General features: G+C 44.1%; 1 protein-coding gene and 1 long non-coding RNA gene across 2 annotated transcripts in view; one reads left to right on the plus strand and one right to left on the minus strand.

Moving 5' to 3' along the window:
- Positions 1-18,622, minus strand: part of NINJ2 (ninjurin 2) — a 99,632-nt gene extending 81,010 nt beyond the window's left edge. Inside the window, exon 1 of the mRNA XM_066258657.1 lies at positions 18,386-18,622. Coding sequence (XP_066114754.1) covers positions 18,386-18,418 — 33 coding nt within the window. The 5' untranslated portion in view covers positions 18,419-18,622. The remainder of the gene's footprint in view (positions 1-18,385) is intronic.
- The window catches only part of LOC136325014 (uncharacterized), a 38,252-nt gene continuing 18,093 nt past the window's right edge, over positions 4,109-24,267 (plus strand). The window contains exon 1 of the long non-coding RNA XR_010729182.1: positions 4,109-4,546. This is a non-coding gene — a long non-coding RNA (uncharacterized lncRNA). The remainder of the gene's footprint in view (positions 4,547-24,267) is intronic.

The following is a 24,267-nucleotide window of genomic DNA, read 5'->3' on the forward strand; positions in this document are numbered from 1 at the left end:
TGTTCTAGAGTTATTTCCTAGTCTGGCCTCCTAAAATATCTTTGACACGTTGTTAGAGTTGCAATTAAGCAAAACTCATGGAGACAAAATACCTCCGCAAGGCAACTTTAATAACTACTGCAGAAGGGCGTGCTTCAGTGAAAGCCAACTAGCGAGGGCAGGGGAAGGGAAGTGGGTTCTGCTTTTATCTAGAACGCAGACCCTAGGCTGGGTCTTGCCCCATTGGCTGGGGTGGTAACGGTACAATCTTATTCTTTTCTGATAGGCTAGTTTAAATGGCCACACGAAGAGGGAAGGGAGAAGTGGAGATATAGTTAACTGGATGAGGGGGTTGGGGACTGGTCGGAGAAAAGAACAGAAAGTAAACAAATTGTTTTTCCTTCAGTGTTCAAAGAGAAAATTATAGGCTCAAAATGAAGTCACTTGTGCTAAAGCTCATGACAGTGAACCTAGATTTAGTACCTGACTTAATTAAAGTTTTAACCTTCTCCAGGAATGTAATCTTAGTCAGTCTGGAATTTCCTGGTCACTACTAAGGAGGCCATCTGTCACATGGGTCTTCTCTATCCCACCTCTCAAGGAAATTAAGACACTCTAACTGATAAGCACTCTCCCTTCTCAATAAGGAAAAGTAATGTAACAATCCTTACTTTTCTCTTGCTAATAACTTTTAAACTGTAGTTTTTAATAACAGTTTACATTCAATATTATTCTGTATTAGTTTCAGGTGTACAGCACAGTGGTTAGACAGTCATGTATTTTACAAAGTGTTCTCCCCAACATTTCCAGTGCCCACCTGGCATCATACATAGTTATTACAATACTATTAACTATATTCCCTGTGCTGTATTTTTACATCCTCATGACTATTTTAAGAAGTACCAATTTGTACTTCTTAATTCCCTCCTTTTAAAAAAAATTTTATTATTGATTGTTAGAGAGAGGGAAGAGAGAGTGACAGGAGGTAAGGAGCAGGAAGTATCAACTCGTGGTTGCTTCTCATATGTGCCTTGACTGGGCAAGCCCTGGGTTTCAAACCCACAACCTCAGCATTTCAGGTCAAGACTTTATTCACTGTACCACCAGAGGTCAGGCCCTTCATCTTTTTTACCCAGTTCCCCAAAACCCCTCCCTTCTAGCAACCATCAGTCTGTACCAATTTTGTTTCTTTATTGTATTCTTTAGATCCACATATAAGTGAAATCATATGGCATTTGTCTTTCTCTGCCTTATTTCACTTAGCATAATACTCTTTAGGTCCATCCATATTGTTGCCAATGGTAAGATTTCACTCTTTTTTATGGCCAAGTGTTGGGAAAACAGCTATGTTAGGCTTGCTCACTAGCACTTTGCACGATTAGTGCGTGAACACGTGGCAGTGCCACATGTGTATAGTCTATACACATGGATAGGCTACAGGTGCTTGCCCTCAGGGTGGCGGATTGTGGATTGCCTGCTAGACACTGTGAGGGGTCATTTTGCTGTTCGTTCGCCTGTGACTGTGAGCAGTGGTTTTCCCCACCTGTTTGCTCCTCTGCCATTGCGAGATTCTATTAAACAGGAATGGCCTAATGCTTTCTGGCTCTGCAGTTCCTCTACCATCTGCCCAAATCTAATATCGACCTGCCTCACCTCAGCTACCAGCATTATACCAGGTAATATTCCATTAAATATATGTACCACCACTTTTTTACCCACTTGTCTATCAGACACTTGGGTTGCTTCCATATCTTGGCTATTGTAAATAACACTGCAATGAAATTAGTATGCACACAATCTTTTAATTAGTATTTTGGGGTTTTTTTACTCTATACTCAGAAGTGGAATAGTTGGATTACAAGGCAGTTTATTTTTAATTTCGTCTTTAAAGGTTTTATTGATTTTAGCCTGATCATTGGTGGAGCAGTGGATAGAGCATCAACCTGGGGTGCTGAGGTCCCAGGTTTGAAATCGCAAGACTGCCGGCTGGAGTACAGGCTCATCCAGCTTTAGCACAGATCACCAGCTTGAGCCCAAGGTCGCTGGCTTGAGCAAAGGGTCAGTGGCTCAGCTGGAGCCCCCCCACTCCTCAAGGCACATATGAGAAGCAATCAATGAACAACTAAAGTGCTGCAACTATGAGTTAATGCTTCTCATCTCTCTCCCTCCCTGACTTGCAGTTTGACTCTCTCTCGCCGTCTCCCTCTCTCTCTCTCTATATATATATTTTTTTAATTGATTTTACAGAGAGAGGAGGGGTGGGGGAGCAAGAAGTAATGACTAAAGTGAAGCAACTCATCATTGCTTCACTTTAGTCATTAATTGCTTGCATGTTGTATGTGCCTCAGCGTCTCACGTTAACACTCTAGCTATTGTGCCACCAGGGGCCAGGCTATTTTTAATTTTTTGAAGACCCTCCACACTGCTCTCCACAGGGGCTGAGCAAATCCACATTCCCACCAACAGTGCACCAGGGCTCCCCGTTTTCCACATCCTTGCCAACAGTCACTGTTTGTGGATTTATTGATACTAGCCATTCTGGCAGGTATGAGGTGATATCTCACTATTGCTTTAATCTGCATTCCCCTGACCATAACTTTCTTGTCTCCACCCAGCTCTGCCTATCAAAACTTTCCATATTGTATGCTTAGCTCTACTTGGATGACATGCTACCCCATTCACTAATCACTCCATAAAGTCAATTAACTCTTCAAATTTACTCTATTGAATTCATGTTCTCTGACAGAAAACCATGTGGCTTTAGGGTAGAATTTACCCAACCACTACATTCTACTACATAGTTCTGGCACAGGCCTCATCCAGAGAGTATGGGAGGGTTAAAGTGCTCAGAGTCAGCCAGTTTAGGACATTAATCCCAGCTGAAGCACTTAGTATAGCTGTGACATTCAGCAAGTTGTTTTTTCTGAACCTCAAGTTTTCTCATCTGTAAAATGCAGTGATACTCAGTTGTCTTAAAATACAAATATATATATAATATATATACTGTAAGGTCAGTGGATAGAGGGATAGTCATGTGGAGAACGTCTGCCAGCCAGTGAAATTTCACCACGTCATAGTAGCTCCACTTCCCTAGAGGGACCCTTTAAATATCTCCCACGCGGTTTAATCCGTGCAACTTTCCTAGCCTCCATCTCCTCCATCTTTCTTTCCTCGGGGCCAGGGAACCTTGCCGGGCGGGATATGCGCTCTGTACTCAATAAAGCCGTTTATTATTCCACACTTTGCGGCTCCGGCCCTCTTCCTTCCTTCTCGGCCGGGAAAAATACCTTACATTTTGGTGCTGAAAACCCGGAAGGAGTTAGAAGTCCGCAAGGACCGGTCCTTTCTCCTCCCCTCCAAGAAAGAACCAGGCTCTCCGACTTCCACCCACTTCAGCGCACAGTGCGGTAAGTCCCCTGCCTCCAGCTTTCCTCTCAGTTCTTTCCTCCGAGACTCCCTGTCCAAAACGGTAGCTACGTCAGGAAAGTCTTTTCCATCTGAGTGAGCGTGTGCTTGTGGAGACCTCCCCAAGCACATCCACTTTCATCCGTGGCTGGACATTGACGCTAATGCTCAGGTCTGACCACTCCGAGAACTGAGTGCAGCTGTTGGGGCACAGGAATTTCCCTCCCTAAGGAAGAAGAAACTGTTCTTCTTATCTGCTGTGGCCAGGCCACAGAACCCACTCAATTAGCCTCCTGAAGGGACTTTCGGTGTTAACACCCTCACCAATTTAACTATCGCCAAAAAAGCTGGGAACTGATTGGAGATCTCTTACATTCATGGCCTCTAATTATTTGCGCACCTGTCCTTAATCTCTGTGCTGCCTGTTCCACCGCACAGGCCTTTTTCTGGCCAGAGAAACCTCACCTAAAACCTCTATTCCTAATCTTTCCTTCTCCGCGGACTGCAAACTCTCTTTCCCCTCCCTTCTCAAAAACCTGTTTCTTATTCACCATCTACTACCTTCTCTTTCTCCTCCCCTGCTGGCCAGGGGCCCCTCCCTTCACTGTGTTCTCTAGTCCCGCCTCTGTCAGGCCTTTCTCAGCCTGGCATTGGCTCTTACACCGGTTTTCAGGACGTCCAACCCCAATTTTCTTGCAGGAAGTTCCTGCCCTGTCCTACCTTTGGCTCCAGCATTTTTCCTGTGGGATCTGGGTGTCGGACTCCGCATGAGCCCTCTTCCTCTTATTCCCAAACCCCCAAACCCCTATCCGGAACCTGTGAACACAGCATTTAAAGTTTTTAATGGTCCCAACTAATACAGGCCAAGGCTGTTTCGCCAGGCTCCCATGCAGCAGAAGGTAACGCTCCAAACCCCGACTCTTGTGGCAACCCCGAGACCAGCAAAGCCACCAGCAGCTTGCTTTAAGTGTGGCAAGCAGGACCACTGGTCCCAGCAGGGTCCCTGCCAGTGGCTGCCCACTGAGCCCTGCCCTGACTGCAAGCAGCCCAGTCACTGGCGGAGTGATTGCCCCTTTGGGCAACAGGTTTTTTCCTCAGCGCATCACTCAAACTCCTAGGACACGGCCTGGACTCGGAGAACCCAGGGTTCTGCAACAAGTGGGTAAGTCAGTCCATCTCATTTCTTGTGGACATGGGGGCTGCCTTCTCTGTTTTTGCCTTCATACTCTGGACTTCTAGTTCCCTCACAGGTTTCTGTTATGGGAATGGATGGGACCCTCTTCCTTTCCCCTTTTTACACCACTCCTGACATGCAGTTCTGCCTCAAGCTTGCCTCCTTATAGGACCACTGGCAGTTGGAACCACTGGACTCCATCCATTTCCAGCTCACCAAAAGGCTGGACCCTGCAAATTCCCCTATTACTCCTCTCTTTTTTTAAATCCTTATATGACTGCATCTGCGAAGTTTCTCCAGTCACAGCCACACAGATGTTCCTCCTGACACCCCTCAAAGCCACTACCTTCTGATCTCCCCCTCCCCCTCCCCACGAGGCCCCTATTCAGCAGGAAGTAGCCAGACGAATAAACGGCGCCCCTTTTTCTATTTAACACAAAAGGTCAGAATGTAAGGTCGGTGGATAGAGGGATAGTCATGTGGAGAACTCAGACCCGCCCACTTTGGCTAGGACCACCCACAATCAAGCCCACCAAAGGAAGCTTCCCAGGAACCATTTGGAAAGAAGCGATGGTTTGCCAGCCAGTGAAATTTCACCACGTCATAGTAGCTCCACTTCCCTAGAGGGACCCTTTAAATATCTCCCACGCGGTTTAATCTTTACAACTTCCCTAGCCTCCATCTTTCTTTCCTCGGGGCCAGGGAACCTTGCCGGGCGGGATGTGCGCTCTGTACTCAATGAAGCTGTTTATTATTCCACACTTTGCGACTCCGGCCCTCTTCCTTCCTTCTCGGCGGGGAAAAATACCTTACATATACGTAAAGTGCCTACCTGATATAAGGCATGTGCTCAGAAAGTGGTAGCTATTATTCTTAATAATATAAGGAAAGTCTATGGGGAAACTAGGCAAGTACCAAATGCTCCTCTTCGAATAAGGAACCGAAACAACCCTGACCGGGCTCCACCACCCCATCCGAGTCAGCAATCTGCTCAGAGGGGGAAAGACAGGAAGAGGCCTCTCTGTCTTTCCCCATCCCAAAGCCTGTCGGACTGTCTGCAGACAAAGGCTGAGCTGAGCTGAGCTGCGGTGGAACGGGGTTGTTTTCCTTTGGAAAGGGTGAGGACTGCGCCTTGATCTTCTACGAGGGGGCGGAAGGAAGAGATAAAGCGACCTAACAAAAACTCGGGGGGCCAAACGCATGGCTGGCACCAGGGCCGGATTGGGGACGGCCAGACTCCCCTTCGCAGGGTGCCCAGGCAGAGTCAGCTCACTTGGTGTTCGGGATCCCACCCTCCCACTACCAGCAGCGCAGGGCTCAGCTCGCCCCGCCCCTGGGCCCGCTCGTCGCTCGCCGGGGTGACTTCCTCCCAGCCAACCAGCGGCTGCAGAATAGCTTGCCTTTTCTGCTCCGCGCTCGTCTGCCTTTCCGGGCCAGTTTTGACCTGGGTGGGGTGGGGCGGGGAGCCAGCTCTACCAAGTAGACTGTCAGAGGCCACAGTCCTCTCCTTAGGAAAAGAATATTCACATTCCCACGGAGGTCTGCGCCAGGGAATGCACCACTTAAGGACAGGCAGGCTGCTCGATGTTCACCGTGGCCGCACCGTGCCTCGTCTGTTCAGGAGCTTTCAGAGCATATCAAAGGGTGTTTGGGGCTCAAGAAAACAGTGCGCCTTTTCTTCCCTCCAAAACCGCCCCACGTGTGACCCTAACTGACCCCCTCCCCTCCAGCTTGTTCACAGGCACGATAGCAGCATATCTCAGCAGCCCAGCACAGATGGGGGGGGGGGGAAGACTTGTAAGAAGAAATGTTTTGCAGTGTAGGAACTCGAGTCCTCAGGCCTAAAACCACCCTACCCCGCTGCTACAAGGCGCTCAGGCAAAGGGAGTAAAGAAGGGACATGTGAGTCTGTCCCTGCTTGGTGTCTGAAACTTTACTTTTGTCCTGGCACTTAATCCTCACAAGACCCTGTAGAGAGGTGTACCGTTATTCTGGTTCTGGAAATGAGGAAACTAAGGCTCTGAGAGATTAAGAATTTTACAGCTCCTGAGGGTCTGGTTTGTAATAAAGCTAGTTTTCAGTAAGGGAGTGAGCTTGTACATGACACCAAGTAGGATCTAGACTCAAACCCCCATTGTTCTCTTGTTTGCTTTGGGAGCAGACAGCAATAGCAGTAGAGACTTCCTAAAGCAAAGTTAAAGGCCCTCCCGAGCCCTCTCACTCCTGGATGCAGTCAGTCTACTGTTTAAGTAGAAACCACTTTGTCACTTTGGGGGGAATCTTGAGTCATAGACTAAATAGCACATTCCTTGATCCTATAAGCTTGGGTCAGCTCCTCCAACAGAACTGTGCATCCTCTTTTGGTAGCCCTTGCCACCCACATATTGCAGTTGCTTGTTTCCTTATCTGTCTCCCTCTGGATAGAGGGAAGCTACCTGAGTGCAGGAACCCTGTCTTGACTGTAACCTCAGCATTCAGATGAAATGCCATGATCCAGGTCCCAGGATGCCAGTGTTCTCTAGGAATTCCATTTGCAAACCACAGAATTAGAGTTTTAAAGTTAAAAGTAAGGTTTGAAAGAAAACTGAAGACAGTTTCAAAAACCTGACCTTTAACAATTATGACAATAACAATGGCTATCATTTATTGATTTTTTTGTATTATGTAACAGGCATTGTTCTAAGCCTGCCATTTTCAACTCCTGCAGCAGCACCCTGGAGTGCTGCAAGAATTTTTAACATGTAATACTTGACTATTTAATCAGGGACACTGACTAAACAGTTTATCAAATTAAAAAATGATAACAGCTAACACAACAAATAGTCATACAATGAGAAAGCTCTGTCTTGAACCATAAATAAATAGGTCATATAATAGATTTATATCATATTGAGCATGTGACATAATAAGGCTGCATCTGATTGGTTAATTCTTGGTACCAGAAATCCTACACAAATATAGGCACCTGATTTTTAAAAAAGTCACTTTGGAGCAATAAGGTAGGTAATTACTTTTCTTCTCTTTTTTTTTTTTGTAAATCAAAAGTATACTGCCTGACCTGTGGTGGCGCAGTGGATAAAGCGTCAACCTGGAAACGCTGAGGTTGCCGGTTCAAAACCCTGGGCTTGCCTGGTCAAGGCACATATGGGAGTTGATGCTTCTTGCTAACCCCCCCCCCTCTCCCCTCTCTATAATGAATAAATAAAATCTTAAAAAAAAAAAAAAGTATACCTTTTTTTTTGTCAGATGGGTGCCACCAAATTTTAGTAGTTTATTGTGTACCATGAGATGAAAAAGGTTGAAAATTGCTGTTCTAAGTGCTTTAGTGCAGTGCTCCTCAAACTTCAATGTGCATTTGAATCATCTGTGGATCTTGTTAACCTGCAGATTCTGATTGTGTGTCTGGGTAGGGGCCTGAGACTCTACATTTCTAACAATCTCTCAGGTGATGATCCATGAATCATACTTTCTGTAGCAAGGCTTTGGTGTACTAAATTATTTTATCTTCTTAATAGCCATATGACATAGGTACCACTATCACTCCTATTCCATACACAAAGAAACTGAGAGGATAGGCATCTATGAACTTAGGTCAAAATAAATAAATTTATGGGCAATGAGGGAAGAAAGAATGGTATGAGCAGGTATAGCTGTAGAAGGAGAAACACAATTCTTGGCAAAGTGAAACAGTATTTACAAAAGCCCGGTATGCAACAGAAGAAGATAGGGGACACATAGAAAGCTGTTTCACCCATTAGGCACCATATGTATAGCCCATAGGACTATGAACTTTCTAGAGGCCCCAAATTTTTGAGACCTGAAAAAAATCATTGGCCTGTATAATTATGTTAAGCAGTGTCACCCCAATAAATTCAATTTAAAAAATTGTTGGTACCTACATATGAAAACTAAACATTTAAATTAACATTCCAAAATAAAATAATGAAAAACACAAAAACTATAATAAAAATTTTTTATTTGGTGAGTAGTATGAGTATATTTTAATACCTTTGATAAAAAATAAGGTAGGGCATCTCAAGCCTAGGGCCTACGAAGGACAAGATGGGCCCTGGACACATTGGGTTTGGATGTAATCCTGAGAGCAACTGCGAACCAATGAGAGAAGCGGGAAAATATTCTCTGTGGCTACAGTGAGGAGAATGAATTGGACGGAGGCCAAACTGAAGGCCCAGAGGCTAGAGACCAGATAGGCTTTTAGACCAGACTCCAAGACAATCTCTCCTCCTTGCCAAGATTAATATAAAATGATGGCATTGTACAACCCAATTATTCTTTGATTTTTGAGGGGCCCAACCTGACTCAGCATTCTAAATTTACTTAATATTTGGGGACAAGGGTTTTGCCAACTCCTTTGTCATTAAGGCCAGTGATGTGACAGTCCAGGGGAGGTATTTGAAAGCACATGGCTTGAGTCAGACAGCCATGAGTGCCAACCTCAGCTCTGCTACTTGCTAGCTGTGTGATTTTGAATAAGTGATTTAACTTCTCTGAGCCTCAATTTCCTTATTAGTGAAATGGTCATAATATACTCCTCACGGAATTAATAGAAATTTTGTATACTCTCACAAAATAGATACATATAAGACATAGTTGTTATAAGTGCCATTGTTCAGAGATGTAGACGAATTTTCTTTAATAGAGAATAGAGGGTGGAGTAAATCATTTAATCTTTTCATCACTCTTCTGAGATAGAAATTATTGTCCCCATTTTGCAGAGAAGGAAACTGGGGCTCAGAGATGAGATAGCTCAGTGAACTAGGAGCAGAAAGCAGGAAACAAAAACTGGGATTTTATTTTTATTCTATTTGCTCATTCCCTCCAGGAGTTCACATCGGCTGCTTTCACTACTCTTTGCTGGGTTCAAATCCTGTTCCCCTTAGTCACCACATGAAGAGTCCTGATCTCCAAGAGCACACCACTGAATACCTCCTCAGGGCTCCAACCTCCATTTCCCTTCTTCCCCAGCCTTGCCTAACTTCCCCACTACCTTGCCTCGTGATTTTACAGCTTCTGGATTTCACTTACTACAGAGCTTGTCTCTTTGAGATGCAGACAGAACCACCCTGGCCTGGGATGTCTTCCAAGGTACCTCCCTTTAAAGGGAGTAGATAAGTAGGTCACATCAGGATGGTAGGGGAGGAGTCTGACTTCTTAAAGGAGGAGGAAAAATACTGCTGATCACATGGAGAATGGAAAACAAAATAACAGGGTTCTTTTCTGTTTGTCTGTCTGTCTCTCTCTCTCTCCTTCCCCCTTCCTCTCTCCTCTCTCCTCTCTATCTCTTTCTACCTCTCTAACTCACACTGACAGTCCCCTGCTGGCTGCTGTTACTGTGAAAAGCACCCACAGACAATACTGAACTCTTGGGTTTTGGGAACACCAGTGGACATTGTATTGAGCAGAAAGCTTGCCTGCTGTTTACTCCCCTCCATCTCACCCTGCCTCCTCTGCAAACCACTTCTACAACGTTCAAGAGAGGAGAAATCTCAACAGATGATTTGGAGCTTCTGTCCTGTTGACTGCTCCTCAAGGGCCTGAAAGCACAGAGTCTGTAGTTTGGTCACCGAGTGGGGCTAGGAAGGCACTGGCTCCCAGCGATCGCCTGGAGTAGCTCAGGATCTGATTAACAGAGATTCTGTTGTATCAACCAGGACAAGTCACAAGCTTTGCAAGATTTCTGTTCCTCACACTCACCCCTAAGCCTCCTGAAGGTAAATCACAACAAGGGGTATAGATTGGCATTAAATTATGTAGATTACTGTAGAAAACATAGAGACAGAGACAGGGCAGGGCATTAAAGGTCCAATGCTGTCAGGCCCACTCTGCCCTGCCATCCCTAGAAACTGAACTCTGTTTGAATCCCAACACTAGGTGGTCACACTTCTAGGAACTGCAGCTGAAAGGGGAAACGTTCTGGCTGCATGAATGAGACCAGCCTGGTTGCATACGAATTCAGATTAGAACTGACAATGTGTATCTGAGCAGACATCAGTCCCCGGATTCTGTGCTGAGGGCAAGCATACAAATATCAAGACCAAAGCCTGACCCTCGCACCTGGAGGGCAACAACCCTGGTTCCCTAGAGGGGGTTGTGGAAACAGGGAGTACACCTCTGGAGAGCTCCAGGGGGGTTCCAGTCTCTTGGCATGAAGCCTTGCGAAGGAACAAACACGAACACAAACGCAGCTCCCAGCTCGCAGCTCAGAGGCTCACTGTCTTAGGGCATTGGCAGCCCTTTTGCAAAGATGCTCCAGATAGCAGAGCCAACTGTCTCCCACTGGCTGTTGTTTCAGTACTGCCCCTGCCTTCCTGACTCCTGTGCCCAAGGTCCTGGGCAGATTCTCTGTGAACTACCCTTGTGGAAAGGGAGTGCCCCCCAACCTGGTGTCTGTGTCCCAGTACCTGTGGGAAAGTCCCACTCTTGCCTGCATTTGCTCCCTTACTTCCATGAAATGTAGGTCAGAGTGACAGGAGATATCTATCTTCACCTGTGTCCTTCATTATGCTGCTTGTCCCCAGTGGGGTAGATCTGTCTAGCACACTTCTTTCCCTGGCTGGAGTAATCCCAACTATCTCTCATCAGAGTGAGCGTAAACCACCACACACATGTAGTAGAAGTAACTATGGTGGTGCCTCGTTTTAAAACGAGAAGTTTGGAATTGTGAGACTTAGATTCTTTGTGCTGTCAAAAAAAGTGTCTGGCGGTTCCTTGTCTGGGTGAGACCTAGGGCAGGACTATGTTGGAGAAAGTGATGGTCAACTAAATTCTCCCCGAAAGCCAACATTCCTGCCTGATACTGAAGGGAGGGGTCTGCACTACTCCAGGTCTGGTGCAAGGGCTACCTCTTGGTTTATTTAAGATTAACTAGGAGAAAGAAGGCCAGTCTTGGAACCTCCACATCCCTCCCTGCATCAGTCAGCCATGTATCTAAGCAATGGTTCTGAAACTTTAGTGTGCATCAGAATCACCAAGGGGATTGTTAAAATACAGATTGCTGGACCTATACCCAAGGTTTCTGATTCAGTAGGTCTGGAGTGGGAACTGAGAATTTGCATTTCTAACAACTTCCCATGTGATGGGCTACTACTGCTGCTCCAGGGACCACGTTTGAAAACCACCGAGTTAGAGTCTAGCAAAAAGAAAATCTAGGTTTGAGTCCTAGCCCTGTCACTTTCCTGCTCTATGATCTCAGAGCTTCAGTTTCTCATCCATTAGAAGTGAAGTGATGATCAATGGGTAATTGGGAGGACTGGGTTACATCATATGTTTGAAAGACCTCACTGTGCATGACTAATTGAATACATAAACTTGTCAACGAACTCTGTGTTTGAGAGCCCAGGTGCTTCTGCAGAGCAAAAGTCATTGGTCAGTTTATCTTTGAGGAGAGTCACTTGGCCCTCAAGGACCATCATGCTCTGGTGCCAACCTACCTTTTTAATCATATATCCCACTATTTCTCCTCCATTCACCTTATAATTCAGACAAATTGGACTATTTGTCCTTTTCCTGACCTATGTTTTCCTGCTTTTCAGCCTTTACACTGTTCTCACCACTAGAATACTTCCACCAGTCAAAGTCCTATTCATCCTTCAAAGTTCACTTGATGACTGTCTCCTCCAAGAAGTTATCCCAAATCTTTCTGTCATCTGTCTGTCTATCAAGCTGGCTAGCTATCATCTATGTATCTATCTATTTAATATAAGTGCCTTTTGCATTTTTCTTTAGGTAGTGTAAGACATGTTACTGAAGTTGTCAGGTATAAGATCTAACTGAATCAAGAATGCAACCACCTATGGGCCTGACCTGTGGTGGTGCAGTGGGTAAAGCGTCAACCTGGAAACGCTGAGGTTGCCGGTTTAAAGCCCTGGGCTTGCCTGGTCAAAGCACATATGGGAGTTGATGCTTCCAGCTCCTCCCCCTTCTCTCTGTCTCTCTATCCTCTCTAAAAATAAATAAATAAATAAAAAATTTTTAAGAATGCAACCACCTCACTCCCCTTTACTTGTGTCTCATATTGTCCCTCTGAAGGGGCTATATAGAGACTCAGTGATGTGCACTTTTGTTCCATGATGTCACATTTGTAAAGTCTGTTCTGGGACCATATTCAGATATGAAAAATGAGAGCTGAGATACTATGTTAAACTGTTTAAAGTGGGATAGCCACTTAAAAGGAGATGCCTACTTAAAGACTAGACAGATGTCTATTTTCTATGGTAATCAGACATAGGGAATAAATATATATGTTTGTATATATACCTCTAGGGCCCAAGTTCAGAAATACATCATTTGCATATAGGCACAATTGCTTCTCTAACTTTCTTTTTTAAACTGCAGGGTTTTTTTCTATTCTAAATATAATATATGGGTTGGTATTAAATGTATAGAGGAAATAAAAAGTAAAAAATAAAAGTGAAAGAAGAAAAAAGTACATTCATAATCCAGAAATAACCAGTATTAACATTTTGGTGTATTTCTCATGAATAGTTTTTTAGCATGTATTTTACTGTATGTGTTTTTTAAAAGAAATTGGGATTAGATTTTTATTTTTATTTTTATTTTATTTTTTTATTTTTTTGTGTATTTTTCCGAAGCCTGAAACGGGTAGAGACAGTCAGACAGACTCCCGCATGCGCCCGACCGGGATCCACCCGGCACTCCCACCAGGGGTGATGCTTTGCCCACCAGGAGGAGACGCTCTGCCCCTCCGGGGCGTCGCCCTGCCGCGACCAGAGCCACTCCAGCGCCTGGGGCAGAGGCCAAGGAGCCATCCCCAGCGCCTGGGCCATCCCGGCTCCAATGGAGCCCCGGCTGCGGGAGGAGAAGAGAGAGACAGAGAGGAAGGAGGGGGGGTGGAGAAGCAAATGGGCGCCTCTCCCATGTGCCCTGGCCGGGAATCGAACCAGGGTCCCCCGCACGCCAGGCCGACGCTCCACCGCTAAGCCAACCGGCCAGGGGCGGGATCAGATGTTTATACTGTTAGGTAGCCTACTTTTTTTTTACTTAACATGTAATTAGTATTTTTGTATTCCTTCCAAACATTAAAAGAAATATTTCATGATATCTATTTACAGATGTACCAAAATTCATTTAACCATTCCTTTAAAAAATGGACACTCCACTTTTTTTTTGCTACAAATAATATTCCAATTAACATCTTTGCAAACTGAATATATCTCTGATCATTTTCTTAGGTTGATTCTAGAAGTGGGATTACTGGGTCATTTTTAAATCTCTTATTACATACTACCAAATTGTTTTCTGGACTTTCATTTGAAAATGCTTCCAGACAACTTTATCTACAGCTCTCTTTTTATTCATAAGTAATTCTCATTTCCCCTCTAGTTGCATTCCATTTCTTTTTTGCTGTACTTAACCCTTTCTATGTTGAATTTGCTTTCAGTATGTACAAGTCTAGTTCTCCCACTAGGAGACCATCTCTGACCATCTTCATGTCTCCCTCAATATTCAGCACAATTAGAAAAAGGGAGGAAGAGAACTGAATATATTTAGGCAAATACTAAGCAGAAGAGGAACTCCCTTTTGGGAGGAAGCAAGGCAAGTAGCTTGAACTCCATTCTTGGTGGTAGGATTGCAACACTGGTTGAAGGGGAAGCAAGGAATTTTCTTCAACCCTTTATACATTCAGACGCTGGGAGTTGGGAAAAGACTGAAAACTAGTCAAGTCTCAACTCTGGGAGAGGAGAAGCCTTAGCTCTCTGGCAGGATGGGGGAAAGGCAGGAGCTTGGAAGTCACAAGTAAACAAGAGGGGTGGTTTCAGGCATTTACCTGGTAGAGGGAACTCGCTTTGAGTACTGTATGTCAACCTTTTTAAACCCTTTGTACCACTACTACCGTCCTAGTCTGATCAGTTTTGACCTAGGGAAATACCCACAATGCTAATTATAAAGGTTTACATTGCTGGTTTTTATATTGGTGTTTCCCAAACTTCAGTTGTACCCGGTTTGTAATTTCAATGTTTTAGTTAGAGTAAAGCAGCTATTTGCACAGACACATATACCTGTGATTTATATCATCCAAAACCAGACATTGTTTTGAACAATGAAGACATACAATTATTATTATTATTATTATTATTATTTAGAGAAAAAGAGCAGAATGGAGAGAGATGAGAAGCATCGACTCGTTACGTCACTTTAGTTGAGCATTGATTGCTTCTCATACGTGCCTTGATGGGGTGGGGGGGCTCCAGCTGAACCAGTAACCCTTTGATCAACCCTTGAGCCCAACCTAGGGCTCAAGCTAGCAACCTTGGGATCATGTTGATGACCTCACGCTCAAGCCAGCAACCCCGCGCTCAAGCTGGTAAGCCTGTGTTCAAGTTAGCTGAGCCCATGCTCAAGACAGCAACGTTGGGGGTTTAGAACTTGGGACCTCAGCACCCCAGATCAACGCTCTATCCACTGCACCACCACAGGTCAGGTGAGACAATTATTAAAACATTCAGGGTATGTCCATGTCATTCACAAGGTCTGCATAAGGTGTTAAAACATACCATTACACTTCCTTTAGCCTCATGCTAAGCAATAAAAATTTTGAAATCACACATTGGATGGGTTAGCTATGGTTTTTGTAATATACATGAAAACCATAAAGATTACCATTGCAATTAAAAATTGTCAGCCATCGGTAATACTGGTATTGCTCACTGGTGATAACTGAATCATGCTTTTTGGAAATGCTATTTTAACTAAATAGTTTCTCTATATAATTGTATATATTTCTTCCACTTAATGATGACCTTTCTAAGGTCAGGTATCATGGTTTATTTGGTACTTGGCACAGTGTTGAAGTTCAGTAAATATTTGTGTGTTTTTTATTTGTTTTGTTTTGGTGATGGGATAGTGATAAATAGGAGTTAATCATTGTACTTAATATAAATGAAGTCTCCAAGATCAAAATTATAAAGGGGAGAGCAATAATTATATGGTAAAGAAACTTTAAATACTGTGCCATTATTGTTTGGATTTGGGCTTTAAGGTGTTCAGAATGGAAAAGAGTAAATCATTAACATATTTTCTACCTGTTCTTCTAGGAATAGTTAGCACATTTACAAGCTGAAGAATTTGTCTTACAGCTATAAAACAACATTATTTAGCTCATGCAAAAATTCAACCCACTATAATGACCTCATGAACCAAGATAACTTTTCCATACTTAGCAAGCATAGAATAAAACAGTCATTAATCAGGAACTATTAGTTGAATGAATGGATGAAGTGACTTAGCTACAGTCAATAGATTTTTACCATCCCTGGGAAACCATTAAAAAGAAAAACAGAGGAGGAACTAACATTTATTTAGTACATAATATTCTAGGGCCTTTTTTTTTTTTTTTTTTTTGTATTTTTCTGAAGCTGGAAATGGGGAGAGACAGTCAGACAGACTCCTGCATGCACCGGACCGGGATCCAACCGGCACGCCCACCAGGGGCGACGCTCTGCCCACCAGGGGGCGATGCTCTGCCCCCCCAGGGGGGGGGGTCCGCTCTGCCGCGACCAGAGCCACTCTAGCGCCTGGGGCAGAGGCCGAGGAGCCATCCCCAGCACCCGGGCCATCTTTGCTCCAATGGAGCCTTGGCTGCGGGAGGGGAAGAGAGAGACAGAGAGGAAGGAGGGGATGGGGGGGGAGAAGCAAATGGGCGCTTCTCCTATGTGCCCTGGCCGGGAATCGAACCCGGGTCCCCCTCACGCCAGGCCGACGCTCTACCGCTGAGCCAACCGGCCAGGGCATAGGGCCTTTATCTATGTCTTTCCTTTGGATTTCATGTGGCACCTGCCACGTAGGGAGAGGGTAAAATCATGCTACTAGTGGGCAGACACCTCCACCTGTCCATAACCAAATCTCACCTTCTTCTCAGAAGATCATAGTGACTCAGTTTCAAAGAGGATTCAAAACCTAATGTGATCCAGAGCTAGAGGGTAAGTTATAGAAACTAATGGATAACTTTCTGACCAACCAAATATATAAACGATCAAAGGAAAGTATCACTAAGCTACCAGAACAAAAGAATATATTGGGAGAGAGAGAATAACTCTAATGAAGAAAAGAAAGGTACCCCAACACTTGAGTTACCTGCCAGAGACAGAGACATTTATTAAATCCTGGCCAATAATTTCCTTGTCCTTGGCCCTACCTTTTTCTTTCTTTCTGAATCTTTCAAATGCTGAGCCCTTAAACTGTAACACAGGATTATTTAGTCCATCAGCAGATAAGAAACTTGTACTTCAGAGACTGAAAATGAGCAATATTGTTTCCTTAGCTATTATGGATCCAATGGAAACAGGAACTAGACGAAGCATGAGAAGACCTGGGTTGGAGTCCTGACTGTTACTTTCTGGTTGAGTGATCTTATGCCTATTCCTGATCTATCTAATGCATGGCTTCCTTAACTCATTCATTTAACAAATATTTTCTGAGCAGTTACTGTGTACCAAATACTAGCCTTGACACTACAGATATAGCAATGAATAAATCCTGCTCTATGAACTTTATATTCTAATAAGATTATAATAAGTAATTAATAAACAATGTAACTTTAAAAAATTAGCAGTGCTGTGGGAGAAATAAATCAAATGATAAAGTCAAATTAGGAAGATGGTTCCTATGGAGGGGGTAAGGGGAAGAGAGTCTCCTCAAAGCAGTAACATTTGAGCCCAAACTTCAACGTACTAGGAGCCAGCCAAGGAAAAGAGGATTCTAGGGAGAGAGACCAGCAAGCCCTGAAGTGGGTCCACATTCAGGGCTGAATGACAATCCAGGAAAATGACACTCATATGTGGTTGTACTCGATTGATGATCTTGACATAGTACTTCAAGTAATGTTAGAGCTACCATGGTTGCATCTCAGGGGTGGGGGGTGGGGGGTCAGGAGCAGAGGCTCTGCGAGGCTACCACCGACTGCCAGACACACAGCAACTCCTGAATCTGAAACATATTTCAAGGTGCTGCTGAAGATTTTGCTTAAAGAACATAGTATGTGACCCAAAATCTTTTATGTCAATAGTCTTTTCTTACTATAATGGTCAAACACTAAGAGAATTTATCCTACAACCACTGTGACCGCTAAAAAAGGGTTGACTCAATTCTATTCAATAAACAGAGTCCGAGAGTGCCAAGTCCTGTGACCTGACTCTCCTCCCACCAGAGCACCCCACTGCCTCCCCTACAGTGGTGTACTGGAACCTCTGATGCCCTGCAAGCCTCCCTAAGTAGAGAGGAATGCATGCCTCTGCCTCCTCCAAGTAGACTGCCTGATTTTCTCTCCTTGCACTGTCCCGATGACACACTGCCCTACACAGCAGAGCTTTGTGGAGAGAGCCAAGGAACAGCTCCAGTTTTTTTCCAACCTGTAAAATGCAAGGTTGGCCAGCTGCCTTTCTTCCTAACCCCAAAACTCACATCTTTCCTCGTCTTCAGAGGACTGCCCGGCAGCTCTCAAATAACTCTCTGCTGTCCTGGGGTTTTGGGAAAAGCGTGCGCAGAATGTGAAATCATTTTCTGGTAACGCGAATCTAATTAGTTCTTTGACAAAAGGAAGCAGAGGCCAAGAGGGATTTAAACAATCTGTTTCTAACATATTTAAAAACAAGTGAAGAATCAGGCAGGGAAATGGAGAGAAAGAGAAAATAAGATAAAGCTTAGGAAGCGTTTAGAGAAGGAGTAAGAAAGAATTGGGGGTGGGGCGGGGGAAGGAGAATATCAAGTAACCAAAATATTAATCCTTTCTTCCCCCAACTTCGCCTCGGCTCCCCACGTCCACTCTCTTCTCTCTGAGAGAGAACTTACTTGAAGGTCGCTGATTTCTCCTTCTGATTCCATCTTGCTTCCCTCAAGTGCCTTCCCACCAGTGCCCGGAACAGACTGCGTGGGCCACTCCAGGCTTCACTGTCTGAGTCTCCACTGCTTTCTTTGGGTGGGAGAGAGCACACAGCTGGCAGGACAGACCTGCTATTCATCCATCTGATGCGGGAAGCCTGTCTTGGCCTCAGCCCCTGGGGGGAGTGTACACATGCATACACGTGAGAGAGAGAGGGAGAGAGGGAGCAAGAGAAGAAAAAAGGGAGGACCAGAGAAAGGAGGGGGAGGGAGAAAAGGGGAGAGAGAGAGAGAGAGAGAAAGTGCATATGTACTCCAATGGTCGCAGCATAATTTTATCTTGACGATACTGACTTCACACAGGTAGAGCTGACGAGGGTTCCTGGTCTCCAAGGGTGAGGTGTCCTCCGGCATAACCATGACTGAGGCTTAGAGACTTCTGTTGTTCTTTTTGTTCCCGCTTTCTTTATGTATTTTTATTCATTGTAGTTTACCTAATAGGCCCCAAAGCACAAGCTTTATTCTAGCAAGTAAGTGAACAGCACATTGTTATTAACAGGTTGCTTGATGCCCTCATTTTCTCCCCCTAATTAGCCAGAAAGGGAGCAGGAAAAAAGTTACAACTTTGAATTCTGTTCACACAAGTAGTTGCATTTTCCCTGCTTTAAAAATAAAGCTAAAAATAAAGCTACCAGGAGTGAGTCCTTTTTTTTTTTTTTTTGTCCTGAGGCTGGTTTCAGACAGCAGCTTGTGTCTGTGTAGGTGTGGCTATGTCCCAAGTGCATGAGGGGCACTGTTAGGGGGAGTAATCCATTTCAAAGGTTAAAGTGGGGGAAAGAGGAGCAAAGTCACAAACTTACTCTTATCACATCCAAATGGGAAAAAAAGGGGCAACTTCTTTGTATCTATTAAATGATATAATGTCTTTTTTTATATATATAATGTCTTTATAAGTCTTCACACTGCTGGACAAGTGGTAAGAGGAGAAGTGGACTATAGTTCAGCCTAATCTAATTTAAATGGTTAACAGCTCAGTTTTGATAGAAGGGTCAGTCTTTCAGATTTCCACCCATCTCCCCCAGAGATCACATCTAGGTGCACAAGAGAGGAATGTGGTTTATGCATGCTTGCTGGTGGAAGGGTGATGACTCTTGTAGGTACCCTGTGGCGTGTCCATCTCTGCGAGTTTCTGCTATGGAGCTGCTTGCTGGGCAGGGCTGGGCTGCCCCCTGAATTGATGAGTGCTGAGAGACTCAGCCTGCTCCCAGGCCTCCTTCTGGCTTTGGCTGATATCTGTTGTCATGATAACTCATGGTACATTCTCTGTGCTCTTAGAAACCCAAGGGGCTCCCCTACTGACTGCCCTGTCTTGGCTTTCCTTGTGATGTAGACCATCCTGACACTCCCATCCCAGTGGTACCAGTTCAGTGGTCCACCCCTCTAAGATAATCCCCTCTGGAAACTCTCCTACCAGACTCTCAGCTAATGCTCCTATTCCCCCATCAGTACATGGGGGTTGAGAACTGCTTACCATCCTGGAGAAAGGCAAGTTCAGCCCCACTTCCAGTAAAGAGTTGGTGGAGGGACAGCCTTTGAGATGATAGTCCAGGCTTTAAAATGGGAGAGAGATATCAAGCCCACTCTCAACATTCCTTCAAAATCCACCAGTAATACCCACCACCTCCGGCCACCAGTGTCACTTTGTAATAAGTGCTATTCTGAGCACTTCAGTAGATTATTCTAAGCACTTACTTAGTTACCATAACAATTCTGCAAGGCCAGTAATACTATTACTCCTGCTTTACAGATCAGGAAACAAACACAACTTAACGTTGTCCAGGCATTCCAATTCAGAGTCCATGCTCTTACCCACCATTTTGGCTCAGAGAGGAGAGATTAAGGCACATGTCTGAATACCTGCTTTCTCTTCCTTCCCTTTCCTTCTTCCCTTAATCTCCACAATTGAGGGTCAGAAAAGGTGGACTTTGTCTCCTTCCTCTTCCTGTTTGATTACATGTGCCTCATGAGGCACTCTATGATAATACTTCAAGGAAGAAATGAAGAAATTTAGAAAATCCTCATTCTCAACAAAACCTGACTATTAAAAATACTGTGTTGTGGCTTGACCTGTGGTGGCGCAGTGGGTAAAGCATTTGACCTGGAATGTTGAGGTCACCAGTTAGAAGCCCTGGGCTTGCCCACTCAAGGCATGTATGAGAAACAACTACTGCAAGTTGATGCTTCCCATTCCTCCCCAACCCCTCTTCTCTCTAAAAATCAATACATAAAATATTTTTTCAAAATATTTTCTTGCTAGAAAACAAGATGTGAGAAACAAATATCAACTATTTCTTCCTCTTTGCATTCCTGTTGTGACAATCCTGATCATCCTGTATATAATATATATTAATAGAGAATACATGTATGTATAGGCATTCCCTATTAATAAACACATTGGTTTAAAAAGGAAAAAGCTGTAATGGCTATAATAATGGTTTTGGTTTGGCAAGATCTTTCTGGATTTGAACCTTTCCCCACTTCACAAGCATCATTTGGAAGTAAATAACCAGGATTTGGAAAGCTATTGTAACTCTGGACCAGGCTTCAGCCAACTTTTACTTTCTCTCTTTTTTTTTAGCGACATTCTTATTCAAAGAAACAGCGTAGTTTAAATTTATTTATTTATTCATTTTAGAGAGGAGAGAGAGAGTATGTGTGTGACAGAGAGAGAGAGAGAGAGAAAGGAGGGAGGAGCAGGAAGCATCAACTCCCATATGTGCTTTGACCAGACAAGTGCAGGGTTTTGAATCAGCAACCTCAGTGTTCCAGGTCAACGCTTTATCTGCTGCACCACCGCAGGTCAGGTTCAGCAAATTTTTTCTGTAAAGGACCACAGAGTAATATGTTTTTTAAAAGATTTTATTTATTGATTTTAGAGAGAGGAGAGAGACAGAGAGAGAGAGAAAGGAAGGAGGAACAGGAAGCATCTATTCATAGTTGTTTCTCATATGTGCCTTGACTGGGCAACCCCGGGGCTTTGAACCAGTAACCTCAGCATTCCAGGCAGGTGCTTTATCCACTGCGCCACCACAGGTCAGGTCCATTCAACTCTTAAATTCTGTTTCTAATGTGTATTTATATTAAACAGTTTCTGTATAACAATGTAAGATCTCAGATCCAGGTCTGAATATATGTAAAACTTAAGGATCCCTAATGAAATACTTACATAATTAGAAAAATTTTAAGAAAAAATACCCCTATCTGTCTCTTCTGCTAGTGAAGACTGGGCAGGGCAGACCCATGGTAAACAGTCTACCAAAGTGAGAATAAAGGCATACTTCAGAACATGCTTACAAACTCATGCATGAACATTTACACTTTCATCCAGCCACTTACACTCTCACTGCTCCAGGAATCGTAGGGTCAGGAAAAAGGGGAAAGGGAAACTTTTGGGGGAATGGTTCATGGAGGGAGCTACCAGTGCAGGGCCTGATGAGGGGAACAGGTTGGCCAAATGGATGATTAAAAATTAGATTGGCTGACTTTAGCACTGCCTAATAGACCTGTCAGCAGTAATGGAAATGTTCTTTAACATGTCCATCCTCACTGTTCAGTATAGCAGCCATAGGTAGGTTATGGAGAACATGAAATGTGGCTAGTATGATTGAGGATCTGAAGTTTAAATTTTATTTAATTTAAATATATTTACACTTAAATAGCTAGTAGCTATAATATTGGGCAATGGAGCTCTAGACTAAAATACATTGTATTCAAAATATTGCTGCCTAACCAGGTGGTGGTGCAGTGGATAGAGCGTCTGAATGAGAGGCAGAGGACCCAGGTTCGAAACCCCAAGGTTGCTGGCTTGAACTTGAGCTCATCCAGCTTGAGTGTAGGATCGATGGCTTGAGTGTGGGATCATAGACATGACCCCGTGGTCTCTGGCTTGAGCCCAAAGATTGCTGGCTTGAGCAAGGAGTCACTGGCTCAGGTGGAGCGCCCCCCCACCCCGCTGTCAAGGAACATAGGAGAAAGCTATCAATGAACAACTAAGGAGCTGCAATGAAGAATGAATGCTTCTCTCTCCCTTCCTGTCTGTCCCTATTTGTCCCTCTCTCTGTTTCTCTCTTTGTCTATGTCAAAACAAAACACACACAAAAACATTGCTAAGCTGCGTTCCTCACTTATTTAACACTCCCGTCCTGGCTGCTTACCTCCTGATTGATATTTATTAGGCAAAAGCCTGATTTGACATAAATGGGAACTCAGGTCACACAGCTCTCATGGGAATGTCCCCTGAGGCCCGGGGTTGCTTTTGATTGTGGTAAGTAAAATTCCCCTTCAGTCTTTTGCATTCAGGGTAGGGGGATTTTAAACGTGACTCACTGTTCAATGAATGATTAATAAGAGAGCTTTGTCAAGTTGATATGGAACACTTCTCACCTTTCACCTCTCTGATGAAGTTAAAAGGTGTCTGGCTCTCTTTTCATGGTTTAAGGGGGGTGAGGGGATAATAGTTGATCTCTTCTTAGTAATAGGAAAGGGACATCAGTAGTTTTCAAACTTTTTAAAGCAAAGGAACCCTTTTCTTAAATAAGATTTTATGCAGAAGTTAGTATGAAGCAGATTAAAGAGAAGCTGCTGGGACCCTGGGGTCATATTCACTTCCTCCTGCCTGTCTTCCTTTCTCTATTTCTCAAACTACCCCTTAAAATACCTCTGGGAGCCCCTCAAATTCTGAGCCGGTGACACGGTTTACAGGCCTCTAGGGCTGTGGGGATGTTAGGGCTGGGCAATCACAATTCACACAAAATTATGTGGCATTTTCAAGTCTTGAAATGACATTGAAAAAAAAATAGGAAAAAGAAGATATAAAAAGCACAGTCAAAATTGTGGCCACTTATGTCAGCAGCAGATGTGATGCTGGCCCACAGAGCCCTTTTTATTGACAGTGTTCCTCAGACAGTGAAGGCTGAGTGCCACCGTTGCACCTTTTCTCAGAGAGCACGAGGAACTCAGGGTTGGAACGTGGGGAAGGTGAAGGCCAGGGAGATGCCATGGGGAGTGGGTACAGGGTGATAAGACTGGTGGGAAGGGGCAGGGTGGGAGGCCCAGACAGCACTGCAGTAGAGTTCTTAGAGGATTGTGGGAATCAGAACTCTGAGACTGAAAAATCCCTCAGAGATGGAGGTACCCGCCCAACCAGTCCATCTTACAGATGACAGAGGCGACTTAGTGGTGTTGATGGATTAGAGAATTAGAAGCTAAATTTCCTGGTTACTCTTTTAATCATGTGGATATGTATGTGTGTGCGTGTGTGTGTGTTGTCTTATTAGTATAAGACAACTAATATGGGAATAGTTACTTATGATTTCAAAGTCCTTTGTACATATTTGATTTTATTTGACCCTCACAATGACCCAGTTGCAATTTACAGATGAGGAAACGAAAACCAAACTGACATGCCCAAGATCACACAGCTACTAGGGGATAAAGCCAGGACTTAATTCAAGATTTCTTCTTTCCACTTCTTTCTCTTTTTTCCACATGCTATAGCTTAACATTAAACCCCAACCCTTGCCACACACTCAGACACAACAGTGTAATCTGAAGTAGGATAGCACGCACAACACACATGCCCTGTCATAATTGCTACCTGTGCAGTGGAGCTAAACAGGCTATTGATGACAGTAGCTCACTATAAACCAAGAGGAAAGACCTAGTTTTGAATCCTGGTCCTGCTTTTTACTAGGGGTGTATGTGTGTGTGTGTTTAAATAGACTTTATTTTATAGAGCAGTTTTAGGTTTACAGCAAAATTGAGCCACAATGCAAAGATTTCCCACATACCCC

Source organism: Saccopteryx bilineata, chromosome 2 (genome assembly GCF_036850765.1).
Source record: "Saccopteryx bilineata isolate mSacBil1 chromosome 2, mSacBil1_pri_phased_curated, whole genome shotgun sequence".
Taxonomy (NCBI): Eukaryota; Metazoa; Chordata; class Mammalia; order Chiroptera; family Emballonuridae; genus Saccopteryx; species Saccopteryx bilineata.